General features: G+C 42.1%; 1 protein-coding gene across 2 annotated transcripts in view; it reads right to left on the bottom strand.

Annotated features, from left to right (window-relative positions):
• Nucleotides 1-14,869, bottom strand: part of MRE11 (MRE11 homolog, double strand break repair nuclease) — a 497,020-nt gene that overhangs the window by 228,662 nt on the left and 253,489 nt on the right. For both annotated transcript variants that reach the window (XM_073613016.1, XM_073613017.1), the window contains exons 13-15: nucleotides 14,367-14,540; nucleotides 7,413-7,475; nucleotides 1,796-2,015 (exon numbers count right to left, since the gene is read on the bottom strand). In XM_073613016.1, coding sequence (XP_073469117.1) covers nucleotides 1,796-2,015; nucleotides 7,413-7,475; nucleotides 14,367-14,540 — 457 coding nt within the window. The remainder of the gene's footprint in view (nucleotides 1-1,795; nucleotides 2,016-7,412; nucleotides 7,476-14,366; nucleotides 14,541-14,869) is intronic.

The raw sequence follows: 14,869 nt of genomic DNA on the forward strand, positions 1-14,869 counted from the left end.
CTGCTTTAACCTCTTGGACCCCGCAGAAGTACCCAGTTGTGTGCAAAGCACGCGATTGTGACATGGTGGTAGGGCAATTAGAGGTTTAAATCAGGTGTGAGGAGGTGACAACTGTGCCTGGTGATCTTTAACTATTCCCATGTTGTTCAGATAGATCTCCACCTCTTTAAGGTTGCCTACCCCTGCTCTATATTATTTATAAATAGGTTAAAAAGTAGAGGTTCCAATACTGAACTTTGGGGTACACCACTGATGCAGGCCCAGCAGATTTCCTCATTAGTGTTGTGCAGCTTCACACCTGACAGTTAATTATAAAACCACTCCCATTAGACCCACTCAGAACTGAGGCACAGGCAAACACACATGGATTTCTTCAGAATAACAAAAGATAGGAATCTGCAACAAAGTTTGTTTTAATCCGTGTAATATACATAGATCACCCAGAGGGGAATGTTTTTTTCTCAACAAAAGGAGTTACGCTTTATAGGGCGACATATGAGATGCAACAGGGCTGACACATAGACTTTGGGAACAGCGAAATGCTGTAACCCATAGCAAGGAAATATACATACCGTATATACTCGAGAATAAGTCGTTCTGAGTATAAGTCGAGGCCCTAATTTTACCACAAAAAAATGGTAAAAACGTATTGACCCGAGTATAAGACGAGGGTGAGAAATGCACAGCTACTGTAAGTGGAAAAGAGGGTCAACAATGCCCATTTGCAGCATCACTGTGCCCATTTGCAGCCATAGGTCCCCTGAACTTCAAACTCTGTAGTTAAGGGTTCCTAGATGCCCCCTAGCTGCAGCCAAAATTTGGGGTCTCTGAACCCAAAGGGTCCCGAAATGACATTGCTGCAGATGGACACAGTTGACCGAATTTGGGTCCCCGTATCTCGGGGCCACTTAGTGCTAAGAACCCCAAATTTGGTGTGCAAACCCAGTGGAACCATCAAATTTTCAAAGCTTGGGTTTCTAGCACTAAGTGGCCCCGAGATACAGGGCCCCAAATTTCAGTTCAGAAAATGTCAAGCACTTTTCTGCAGCAGAGAATGACATTTTCCGAACCGGCTTTGGGGCCCCGTATTTCAGGGCCACTTGGTGCTAGGAACCCTAGCTTTGGATATATTATGGTACCAGTTCCACTGGGTTTGCACACCAAATTTGGGGTTCCTGGCACCAAGTGACCCTGAGATATGGGGCCCCAAAATCGGTTCAGAAAATGTCAAGCACTTTTCTGCAGCAGAGAATGACATTTTCTGAACCGATTTTGGGGCCCCGTATCTTGGGGTCACTTAGTGCTAGGAAATTCAGCTTTGGATATGTTGTGGTACCAGTTCCAATGGGTTTGCACACCAAATTTGGCGTTCCTAGCACCAAGTGGCCCTGAGATACGAGGCCCCAAAATCGGTTCGGAAAATGAATTTTTTTGCTGCAGAAAAGTGCTTGACTCGAGTATAAGTCGAGGGGGGCACTTTCAGCACAAAAAAATGTGCTGAAAAACTCGACTTATACTCGAGTATATAGGGTATTTTTAGGCAATGTGACTCCTGCAAAGCTAGATCTAGTTTCCGCCTCTCCAGCGCTCATTCAAATTGTACTCTAGTTTTTTGCACATTATGCAACCACTACTTTTTACTTGCATATAAAATGCTTTATACTTAAATAGGTTTCAAAAATAGACAATGGACCTCTTGACTTTTGCACAGTGACCATGTTTCCTGGTTAGAATAGGCAGCTTATATAGCAGACACAATGTAAAGGAAAGTGGTGCGTCCTAAAAATGTACAGACCTCGTCCACGTCTTGATGTTCCTCTTGTAGTGGCACTCTGTCCCCGTCCACCTCTAGCCCGGCCTCTTCCCCTTCCTCTAGTTGGTGCTGGAATGTTGTCATCTGAGTCATCACTGATTGGCTTGGAGGTCTTCTTTCCCATTCCAACATCATCATCATCGCCCTCGCTCATATTGATGTCCTCGGTTTGAGATCTGTGTGCTCTGGCTCGGTTGATGGCCTGATCATCAGTGAGGTGTTAAAACAAGAAAAAGACTTGAGCTATATTACTGATTCTATAGTTTTAATCCCCAACCCCTGCTCCATTTTTCCAGCTTTAATTAAAAGCTACCCTGTTTAATGTTTTCTTGTGCTCTGAATTTTATAGTGGCATTAAACTAAACCAAAACAAAAAATGCATCATATTGCAGTTCACCAATTCTTAGATGTGGTGGTTGTACGAGTTTTCTTTTTTAAGGCTTTTTTCCCTTTATTTTCATCTGGTGATCCAGCCAATAATTCTGTTATTTTTCAACTTCTGTTTACAGACCAAGCTGTCCAGCAAAAGTGGAAGTTAGAGGGTTTAGACAAACCATTTAATACTGACAGGGGTGCTACAATGATCGGCTTTTATTCTTTTATGTAAAACCTTTATCCCAAAAGAAAAAAAAAACTGTTGCTTTAACTGCTTAATAAGCGTTAGCAGGAGTTTGGCTTTAATTTGTTAGTAAAGTCCATCCAAAACTTCTAGTGCATCTAACATTACCTCCTCACAAGATTGACAATGCTGCTGTCCAAGGGTGTCTTCATTGCTCCTCCAGAAGTTTGGCACCGCCCTAAGGGTGGTTTCAAACTGCCACGCCGCAGTTTGGCCACGGTGCGGGTGTACCCGCAGTTAACATGCGAGTTACCCACGGTTTGTCATAGATTCCTATTAGATGTCATTGACAATTAGACTTCTTTTAGATCGTGCATTTTTTGGTGGATTTTCTGAACATGCACTAAAAGTCCTGCATGCTGTATCTTTGGTGCACATTCAGAAAACACACCAGAAAAGCGCAAACGTTAGGAAGCCAGAAAGCACACCAAAAAGCATTAAAAGCATAATAAAAGCAAAATACACTTTAAAAAAAAAAAAAAACACCACATTTTTAAGTGCACTAAAGTAATGCAGCCCTTATATAGGACGTGTGCTACTGGCCAGATCATCAGGTGAAAAAAAAAAACCTAAAAAAGAAACCAAATGCAGCCACCACAGTTAAAGTGATTCTAAATGTTGAAGTTTTTTTTACCTTTATGCATTCTATGCATGAAGGTAAAAAACATATGTGCAGCAGCCCCACCAATAATTACCTGAGCTCCCTCTTGATCCAGCGACGTGCACAAGAGCATCAGCTCACGGGGACTCTCCTTCCTCATTGGCTGAAACAGCAGTGGGAGCCATTGGCCAAACTTTTTAGCACTGTGTGAATCACCAATTTTGAGATGCCTTTATCTTTCAGGACTTGAGCTTAAAGCAGAACCCCAAATATGGAGGCCATGCTTTTCTGCCTCTCTCTCCCAGCTTTGGACTTTTTTTTTGTTAAGTTTGTTGTTGAACATGGCACGCTCCAACTGTGACACAGGTCCTGGAACATTTTTGGGTGTAGGGACCATTCCCCTGGGTCCAGGTGTAGCCAGCTGAGAAAGGCTGCCTGATAATTGTCCAAACCTGAGATTTAAATGGCAGACAAGGCTGGAGCATAAAGTTCTGTCCCGGACAGGATCCATTCTACCTTTATTGCCAGGAAAGACTTTTGGTTAATCCCTGATAAATGATCAATGCCACTGACAGAATCCAAATTGGATAACCCTCCAGTTGGGATGCACAGCATTGCCCAAAATTCTAGAATGTTGATCTGAAGACCAGATTCCTCCAGCATCCATGTTTGCATTGTGAGGATCTTCCAGAAGACTGGAAGGGGTGACATGCCCGACCTTAGAGCAAGATTACTGAGCCACCAAGCCAGGTGCAACCTGGCTGTGCTGAGTTGTCCCACGATAACAGGATGTCTGGAGAGAAAGTGGGCAAATGGGGTGGCCTCAAAGGAGGCCAACATCAGTCCTAAAACTCTCATGCAAAAGCAAAGGTGACTCCTGGAATGAAGAGTCCAAATCTGGAAGCGGACAGTTTGACGTTTCTCTGGGGAAGTAAAATTCTGGCCTGCGTGTCTAAGAGCAGACCCAGATATTCCAATACCCCTAAAGGATCTGGACAGCCGGGGCTATATTGTCTGCTAGATCGCATGTTGACAGTTTCTTCAGCAAGAGATTATCAAGATTTCCCAATACAGGGATGCCCTGAGAGCACAGTGAGGCTAGCACAGGGGCCAGCACCTTGGTCCCTGTTCTGCTATGGGGCTAGAGCAAATGCATCCTGCTGCAAAAGTTCCTACCAGGGCTGTATGTAGTTTTGATAATCTGTAAGGTGATACAGGCAGATTAGAAATAATGAACCATTGAGGGGGCTAGGAGCTGAAGACAAGCTTATAGCTCCTGGAAACCACCTCCCTCACCCATGAATCTAAGACATGGGGTAGCCACAAAATCTAACAGAAGCCCTCCAGTTTGGAAAGCTAGGGTGCCTCCTCATGCTGAACAAGGTTTTTATGATTGTTTGAGGCATCTGGAAATCTAGCATTTAGAGGAAGACTGGGTGCCAGAGTTGTGTTTGGTTTTAAAAGAAAAGACCTGGAAACATTGCAAAGGACTCTTCTTGGCTTTCATTGAAGAAGATGAAAGTGAAATGCTTGATGAGAACATCCAGGGCAGTATCAAAGAGATGTTGTCCCCCCGAAGGGCACACACTTTTTGTGCATATGGGTTCAGCAGACCAACAGCCAAAAAGAGGAAGAACTTAACCAACCTGTACACACTGTAACTCAAAGCTCTGGACATGAGCTCCAAATACTCTATGACGAAGGAATCGACATAGTGAATAGGTTCCTTCAAATGGCCTTAATACAGTCTAAATTACACATAGCATTGTGGAGTCTGCCAGTGATAAGTTCTAGAAAGGGCCTCCAATAGCTTGTTGATGTGGTCCTTAAAAACAGGAGAACTGACTATTGGAATGGGCAATGCATTGTTAGGATAGGACAAAAAACAAAACAAAAGTAGAATGAATGGGATTTTAAATGGTGCTGTAAACCTCCCCACAGAGTACACTTAAAGAGACATTTTTATAAAATCAAGAACTTTATTACAAACAAGTTCTTGCATTAAAAAATGTTTGGGGAGCCTTGCAATCTGGCACGTTCACAAAATTCAAAAATACTTGGGCTATATGGCTGATAATGGGTAAATTTCATTAGAGGATTTGTTATTCTTGTTTTTCCTGTTAGATGCATTCATAAGGAATTTGCTGCATACCAGGATATCTATGTTTTTGAGATTTTATGCTTTTCTTCTATGGATACTCCACTGTTACAGTTTACTGCTGTGTACGACGAATGTAGCTGTATATGTGATATTTTCACTAAGAAAACTAATAAAAAGTATAAATATGAAACATTTTTGGGGGTATGGATCAATCCCCCAAAATACAGCTAGCACATTCTAATGTTATAATCAGCTCAGCCACCCTCAATATCATCTTTCCTCATACAACATTAGGTATAGAAGCTAAGTAAATATAATAAAAATATGATATAATGAGAGGGAAGGTGATGATGTCCCAATGCGTTTTTGGAATGGTGGTTTCTTCAGGGGTTCAGAGGGTGTAGCTGAAGGTAATTACTGAAATAGAAATAAAAACTATGATATTAAACAAAAGCCAATATTCTTCTTTGGCTTTGTTACGCTGGAATGCTACCAGATCCAGAGGGGAAAGGCCATTTCTTAAAAAAGTCCTCCAAAAATGTGTACGAAGCTGGTAAATGGGAGGGAAAAAGACCTTCTAGTCCCCAGAAAGGATGGCTGCAAACAGCGGGTGCACTAGAAAGGTCCTGGTCTTCTTAGGAGCCCGCAATCAAATGTGCTTTTTGGCACAATAAATCCTACATGACAGCAGTAACATCCTCCTGTGACATGGCATAGACCCTAGCATAGGGCAGGATTACGGGCCATCAGTGTCAGGTACCTCAGGGAGCATACTGCAGAAAGCATTAAGAACAAAGGGATCTTCCCTCCAAGTTCCTACAACCAAACATGTACTATGAGGTGAAGGAAACATAGCTCAGGATAAGAGGCTAGGCTGCATATACTCACAGATGAAGTTGCTTGGGAAGCAGGAGTAGGGAAAGGTGGCCAGAGATGATGACCAAATTACTGTGGACAGGCAGCAGAGAGCAAATGAAGAAAGATCAATGTGTCTCTTGTAATCTGGAGCAGAGGCTTTTTATATTTAGCTACAGTAACTTTTTTTTTTTAAATGTGTTTTATTCCAAAGAAGAAAAAAATATGTCCCAATCTCTCCACCCCTGCCCTCTCTGAACTGTTGGAGGGCATTTTAAATGACTTACCAGTTCTACACGACCTTCTCTCAAAACTGCCTCTAGTTTTTTTATGAAAAATCACGGACCAGAATTTAATTTATAAGTCTTTAATAAAGTGTGTTTTGCACCTTTAGGCTGGTTTAACATCTATGTGCTGTTCATTGCAGTGTTGTTTATTCAAAATGGCCTTCCAAAGCACTGTATAGTAGGTGCCAAGGGAATTCAACTACAACATACCACAATGCTACTGTACATTGTGATGCACTGAATAAAAAAAAAAGTCCAGGTCCAGTCTGTTCTGTTTCCCTGGTTTGATAGCCCATTCTAAAATGTTTTCAATGAACATTTAAGGGCAACTTTATCTAATACTTACCTCTCTGTCCCCATTTCAGTGACCTTTACTTTACGTCCTGCCCAGAGTCACACAGACTTTCCTCCTCATCTTGTACTTGCGTACCACAGGCCCATTCATTCCAGTAGGGAAAGCCTGTACCCTGCAGGACTGCCGGAGCCTGTCATAGGTAAGAATGGGCCTCAGAAGAGCATGCGCAGGATGTAAAGCAGTTTTTCCCAACCTCAGTCCTCAAGTACCCCCCAGCGGGCAAGGTTTTGGGAACTTCCCTTAGATAAAATAGCTCTTATCAATACCATGTCATTGATATTGACTTAAAGCAGCTGTGAAAAGTAAAGGGAAACCTGAAAACATGGCCAGTTGGGGGTACTTGAGGACTGAGGTTCAGAACCACTGATGTAAAGGACCTGGCAGGGACACCTTTAGAAGAAGTCTTTGTGTGTGATAATTGCTCTGCAACATGTCTGCATTTAAACCTGTTAGCATTTTAAACATTTCAATATAATAGTCATCCCTAAGCAAAAACTACAAGATGCCTGCTATAACCCATCATCTGCAGGTCCAATTAAAACCAAGCTTCTGGAGGAGAGGAGGACATGTGGGGTTTAAAAAAAAATGGTGAAAATCCACAAGTCACAAGATAAGCAATAACTGTAATTTTCATTTTGTTTGTTTTATCCATATTTACTGTGAGTGAATATCCCATGATCTGTAAAAATATAAAGGAAAAATCCAAGCCTTTGGCCTTTGTAAAATCTTTTATTGTTTTATGACAAACTCAATAAAATCACTGAAAAGAAAAAGTACTCACCTCCCGAACTTCTTCATCCTCTTCATTTGTATTCTCTCTTCTAGTTTCTCTAAATTTTCTAACCTTTAAAGTGGTTAAAAAAGACAAATGAATAGACCATAAAATATAAAATTCAGGTTTTGCTGCAATACTCAATCTGTACCTGTTCCCCACTGTACTGCTTTTACACCTCAGTCTTTTGGGTTAAATGACATCCAGCTTCATACAACCTATTCCCCCTGAGACCAGACTGTCAGAAATCTGCCCTCTGGTCGGGGTCATCCTGCAGCCTGGGCCCCCTAGAGGATTACTGCACAGCATGAGGCTTCATTATGTGAATCAGAAAATGTATTGTCATTTTACAATAACAATCTTAAAAACTAAACAGAGTTGTAGCTCCCTCACATTAAAAAAAGGAATTCCACACCCAGCCTAAAAACACTTAACCAAATTAACCAAAAACAGCATACATACCGTAATATATACTATAACTCCCAATCCATTTATTACACAAGACCTCTAGCATTCAAGAGCCGCACCGATCGAGGAAAGAAGCTATTCCGCTGTTCAGTGCAGCAGTAATAACTCTTGGGAAAAGCCTGAAAGATGTATGTATGTAATAAATAAATAGATTATGACTAAACCAACGTTGATTCGTTAAACGCGTTAATCTTGCCATGCCTGCATAGAGGTCTCATGATGTATCTTGATGGATTTTTATCTTCAATAAAGTAATTAATACTGCTTCATACCTGGGAGTGCAGTCAACCTTTCTTAAACCATTGGCTCTTATTCAGGCTGCGGACTGGACCTGCACCACAAGGTTGAAGGGAGCAATCATTCCCACCTGGGGCGGCACAGCTCTGTTTTTGTATCAGTTACATAGAATAAAGGCGCTAGTTATAAACTGAATCCTCATTGGGATCTTTTCAGAAATTCTGCCAATATAAAAGAGAAGTACCCAATTATCTAGCCCAACACTTCATGGGCTAATTGTGCTAATTTTAAGGACTGCTAGAATTTATTCTAGAACTGAATCAATACTTATTATTACTACCTTATTCGAAATTTTAAAAAAAAGATGCAACCGCGAAAGACTCCCGAGATCATTTTGATATAATCTGGAAAGAATGCATTTCGTAGGAACTTTTCACTGCTCTGTTACTTTAGGAGTTGGATATTCTAAATTTAAAGTGTTTGTAAAGTCTTATTTTTTTTAAAATAACAAACATGTTATACTTACCGTATATACTCGAGTATAAGTCGAGTTTTTCAGCACATTTTTTTGTGCTGAAAGTGCCCCCCTCGACTTATACTCGAGTCAAGCACTTTTCTGCAGCAAAAAATTTCATTTTCCGAACCGACTTTGGGGAGTTCCTAGCACCAAATGGCCCCGAGATACGGGGCCCCAAAATCGGTTTGGAAAATGTCATTCTCTGCTGCAGAAAAGTGCTTGACATTTTCAGAACCGACTTTGGGGCCCCGTATCTCAGGGCCACTTGGTGCTAGGAACCCCAAATTTGGTGTGCAAACCTAGTAGAACTTGTACTACAACATATCCAAAGCTGGAGTTCCTAGCACCAAGTGGCCCCCGAGATATGGGGCCCCAAAGTAGGTTCGGAAAATGTCATTCTCTGTTGCAGAAAAGTGCTTGACATTTTCTGAACCGATTTTTGGGGCCCTGTATCTCGGGGCCACTTGGTGCTAGAAACTTCAGCTTTGGATATTTTATGGTGCTAGTTCCACTGGGTTTGCATACGAAATTTGGGGTTCCTAGCATTAAGTGGCCCCGAGATACGGGGCCCCAAATTTGGTTAACTGTGTCCATCTGCAGCAATGTCATTTCGGGACCCTTTGGGTTCAGAGACCCCAAATTTTGGCTGCAGCTAGGGGGCATCTAGGAACCCTTAACTACCAAGTTTGAAGTTCGGGGGACCTATGGCTGCAAATGGGCACAGGGAGGCATGCAAATGGGCATTGTTGACCCTCTTTTCCACTTACAGTAGCTGTGCATTTCTCACCCTCGTCTTATACTTGGGTCAATAAGTTTTTCCCATATTTTTGTGGTAAATTAGGGCCTCGACTTATACTCGGAACGACTTATACTCAAGTATATACGGTACCTGTTCTGTACAATGGTTTTGCACACAGCAGCCCCGACACCCCCTTGTCTGGGGTCCCCTGTCGGCGCTCTAGGCTCCTCCTCTTCTCCTTGTGCCCCCCATAGTAAGCCACTTGCTATAGGAGCACACAGACAGGCTTGTTCCCAAGCTGGGATATGTGCGCCTATAGACACACACAACCTGGCTCAGCACCTCCCCCTGCTCCCTCCTCACATGATCTAACCAACAGCAGCAGGAGCCAGCAAGGTCCTGCTGCTTTCAGCCAAGCTTGTGATAGCACAGAAAGGGGAGAAAAGAACTAAAGCCAGGCATAGCGCTGGATTGATAAAGGACTCGGGTAAGTGTTATGGGGGGCTTCGGGGTAATGGTATAGGAAGGTGTTTTAACTTAATGCAGAAAATGTAATTTCTTTCTAAGGGCTTGTACACATGAACACCAAACTTAAAAGCAAGCCCAAAGCTGGCTTTAGAAAAAATTATTGTACAGCTTGTGCTTATGGACATGTGCGTTATGTTTCTGTAAAGCATTTTTGTAGGATTTGAAACATTTAAAATTGAATTATACAAAACTGCATTTATTGTTGTTTTTGCCATTATTGTGAACACAGCATGTGCCCTATTTTGCTACATCTGAAATACTTGTATCCCTATTCGCAGGTCAGTGGGAACTCAATATGAACACACGACAAAAGCATGGAAACCACAGGCATCTCCAAAACAATCTTAAGCTTATCATCTTGACATTTAGGCACATTGCTTTCATGTAAAAATGAATTTCTTTTGGGATGCATTTACAACATGTTTACTATGCACTTTCATGTACTGCAGCATTCATGTGGACATATGCCTGACAACGGTCACGTTTCAATTCATTTTATTTTTTTCTATTCTACCTGCTATAATTACAGTTATTCCACTGGTTCTATCTTTCTTTTTTTGTGCTTTAAACATGAATTCGTACCTACATGTCAGGGTATTTTATATCTGTACAGTCCAATCCACCCATCATCCACTGGGGAGGATGCGGCCAAAGAGAATACCATATTATAAGCTGATTTAGGTAAATAGCCAAACACACAAAATATTGAACCTCAAGCCCCACACCAGACCCCATTTTCAAGCTGATAGACAAGTCCAAGTATACATAACAGCTGATATATCTACTCCTATAATTGGACAAATTTGCAGAACCTGTGTTGCCTCCTGTTGCCCAATACTGCTCTCCAGCAACACATCCCAGGATTGGGAAAAATGTGATAGGTGATCTGAAATAAATGGCAAATTGCACTTGCCGAAACAAGAGGCCTAGCTGTTATATGGTAAAAAAACATGCCATTACTCAGTTGAGTTGATTTACTAAAAACGGACAGAGAAAAATCTGGTGCAGCTGTGCATGGTAGTCAATCAGCTTCTAACTTCAGCTTGTTCAATTAAGCTTTGACAAAAAAAAAAAAACAGAAGCTGATTGGTTTCTATGAACAGCTACACCACATTTTGCACTCTCCAGTTTTACTAAATCAATTGGGGTATTTTCCAGGAACAGGAAATAGGGATGTGATGTATTCAATGAAGGGCTGGAACGATTAATCAATAATGAAAATCGTTGTCAATGATTTTCATTATCGATTAGTTGGTCTGCACCTTCCTCCATGCCAGTCCGTTAGAATCCTCCTGTGAATCCTCCTGTGTACAAGGCGGCGCCAACCTATGTGACCAGGCGCATCCGCACCGCACCTCTCCTCCTCACTGACGTCAGCTCCCCCCTGCTATTCTCAGCCCCGTCCGCTGCTGCCTCGAGGGAATGAGGCGAGAAGCAGCTGTGAGAGCCGAGCTGCACACTGTGAAGATAAGGTAGCGGCTAATGGCTATACAGAATACTCATCAGTAGTACTCATCAGTAGTAGTACAGTACATTAATAATTTCTTTGACAAGTGCCCCAGTATTTATGGGGGGGGGGGGGAGTGTCCCATCATTGGTGTTCCGGGGGGTGTGAGTGGAATAGTGCACCTTCATTGATTTTCCTGGGGGAGGGGGGGGGGGAATAGTGCCCCATTGGTGTTCCTGGGAGGGGAAGAATAGTGCCCCACAATTGGTGTTCCTGGGAGGAATAGTGCCCCATCATTGGTGTTCCTGGGAGGAATAGTGCCCCATCATCGGTGTTCCTGGGAGGAATAATACCCCATCATTGGTGTTCCCGGCAGGAAGAGTGCCCCATCATTGGTGTTCCCGGCAGGAATAGTGCCCCATCATTGGTGTCAGTTTGAGGAATACACAGACCTCTCCCACCCACACTCCTGTCCGGAGCTGCCACCTCTCCTTCCCACACTCCGGTCCGGTTCCTCCAGCCCGCTTTGGTCCGGTCCCTTGCCCCAGCCCACTCCCCCCTTTTTGGGTCTGGTCCCTTGTCCAACCAAACTCCCTTTTTATCGCAACCCCCTCTCGTCTGGTTCCTCTCCCACTTTCCTCTCTTTCAAACTCCCTCCCTCCGAACCTACTCCTTCTAAAGCCTGGTCTCCAAACTAGCTAACTCCATCCCACCCTCCAGTACGGTCTCCTCTCCCATTCAGAGCCAGCCCCCTCACTGCGTTGTCAGTATTGAATGAGGAATTTACTTTAGTAGTTATAGTGTGATGCAGTTTGAGTGTAACACTCCGTTTTTTCATTATTATTTGAAATAAACGAAAAAAATTGCATATTTTTTTTTTCTTATGATTTTATCCGATTAATCAAAACAATAAACAGCCAACTAATCGATTATGAAAATAAACATTAGTTGCAGCCCTAGTTCAATGAAATGTTTGCACTTTAAACTTATGCATTTTATAATGGAATCTCAATAAGCTTTTTTAATTTTTGGAGGTCCAATAATTGGTCTGCTGGCTGTTTATCTAAATTTGATTATTTCACCTATTAGGTGCTCCTGATATTCTCCTGTCCCCACACAGTACACTCACTATTGGCAAATAAGCCTGCCCATCATGGTAATGGGTCCTTAAAGGGTAAGTTCACCTTTGTACACTTTTTGTTTTTCTAAATTCCAGCTCCGCTATATACCAATATAGCATTCATCTACTTTTTCTGCAAAAATATCAAAGTTTTCCATTAAATCTACAGTCACTTACTTTTCTTCCTTACAGACTTTAGGTCATGACACAGGAAATAATGGATCAGCTGACCTCATTAGCACACACCCTGCATCATCCACCCTCCCATTCCCAGGTGCAATGAAATTCAATCAATCAGTGATCACCCTTCTCACTAAATACACAATATACAATCAGATTGTATAGTATATAGCCATCTTTAAAAAAAAGTACATAGGAGGGAGTGGACAGAAACACTCAGCTGTCAAGCCCCGTTCACAACTCTGCATAGCGGGAACTCGCATTCCCACATTCATTTTTTTTTTTTTTTTTTAGCAAGGGGGTGGGGAGACTTTTTGGAGCATTTTCACTCATCACACATAGGGCAGCACATCCACCTGAATGGGCTGCCCTACACACAGCAATCGCCCCAAAGAAGCATCAGAACATTTTTTTTAGAGTGGAGCTTGGTGCGTTTTTTACTGCGATTTTTGGTGCAGCTCATTTCTGAAATCCAAGGAAACGCACAGATGTGAATTAAGCCTCATTGTTCTTGTGTTATCGCACCAATTTCACTTTCAGGCCCCATTCCCATCTAGCCTAGTGGGAGCGCACATTTTGTGTCTCGTTTTTCCTATGACACGCATAGGGCAGCCCGTTGATTTCAATTGGCTGCACTACATGTGGTTAATGTGAAATGTTGGCGTTTTGTGGGTTGCGTGTTTTTTACTGTGCGTTTTGCAGCATTTGCCCCTCGTTTTTCACATGGCAAAATGTGCGTTTGCTTCTGTGTTTGGTGTGCCGTTAACAATTAATGGCACTGAAAGCGCAACTAGTAATTTTGGGCATATAAACATGGCCATATACTATATAATCTGATTGTATATTGTGTATTTAGTGAGAAGGGTAATCAGCGATTGATTGCATTTCATTTAAAAAAACGTGCACCTGGGAACAGGAGGGTGGATGATGCAGGGTGTGTGCTAATGAGGTCAGCTGGTCAATTCCTTCCTGTGTCATGACCTAAAGTCTGTAAGGAAGAAGACATTACTAATGCAAACGTCTGGAAACGTGGATTAGGACAAAAAAAAATCAAGTGACTGTAGATTTAAAGGAAAGCTTTGATATTTTTGCAAAAAAAGTACATAAATGCTATACTGGTGCATAGGGGAGCTGGAATTTAGAAAAAAAAATAAAAGTGTACAAAGGTGAACTTAAACTTTAATGATGCTCAGCTGGCAGAGCAAGGCTCTCAGAGCTGGTCAAAATGTACATACCAGAGCACCTGGGGTACCAGGCAGAAATAATAGGCTGACTAGCCTTCATTCACATGCTTGGAGACATTTCACCAAATCACTTCTGACTTCAGGTTTGCATGAAATTAAGTAAAGGATCCTCTGAAACAAATCTGCTTTATCTGCAATTTTCACACATTTTGCCTACTACCCTGTGAGTCTGAACTTGCCTAAGATATTTCAATGATAATGATACCGTTGACGTTCAGGAAACCCATGGTGCCTGCGTAATATCAAGCCCTGTAGAGCACTTGGCTTCTAGGTTCTCAAAGTCAAATTTTGTTTTTCTTCTGGAACCCTTGTATGAGCCTTGGGAATTTGACAGCTGACAGTGAATGGGCAGAAAGGAAGTCAATGTACTGCCTGAGCCAAGGACCCAAGGGACTTGATTTGAAAACAAAGAAAGATACCCAACAAGCCAGCAGTGCGTGGACGGCAGCTCTAATAGGTAGAGCGAAATATAATCAGGCCTACCTCTTCATCAATCTTCTCCTCTTCGGCATCAATGTTTCGTTCTTTCAGAAAACGTTGTGTCTTCTCTAGCTGGAATTTTACCAGTTCTTCTATGGCATCCTTCTCTTCTTTGTCAACAAACTCCTGCACAGCCTCCCCCATTCCCCGCTCAGTGAGAAGAGACAGCTGAACATTCTGCAGAGAATACAAAGTACCCGATATAAGCAAAACCATTGCCAAAATGTCATGTGCCTCACTGAGGACCAAATTAATTTTTAAAACACTTTCTACTAATAACATATTTTATGTGTTTTGTGTGTCATATACGGATACTAAAAGTGTAAGTGCATAACTACAGCGCCTAGAAAAAGTATTCATACCCCATTGAAATATTCCACATTTTGCCATGGTACAACCAAAAATGTAAATGTATTTTATTGAGAGTTTATGTGCTAGACTGACACAAAGTGACACATAATTGTGAAGTGGAAGGAAAATGATAAATGGTTTTCCAATTTTTTTAC

The sequence above is a fragment of the Aquarana catesbeiana genome, linkage group LG02, assembly GCF_042186555.1.
Source record: "Aquarana catesbeiana isolate 2022-GZ linkage group LG02, ASM4218655v1, whole genome shotgun sequence".
Lineage (NCBI taxonomy): Eukaryota > Metazoa > Chordata > Amphibia > Anura > Ranidae > Aquarana > Aquarana catesbeiana.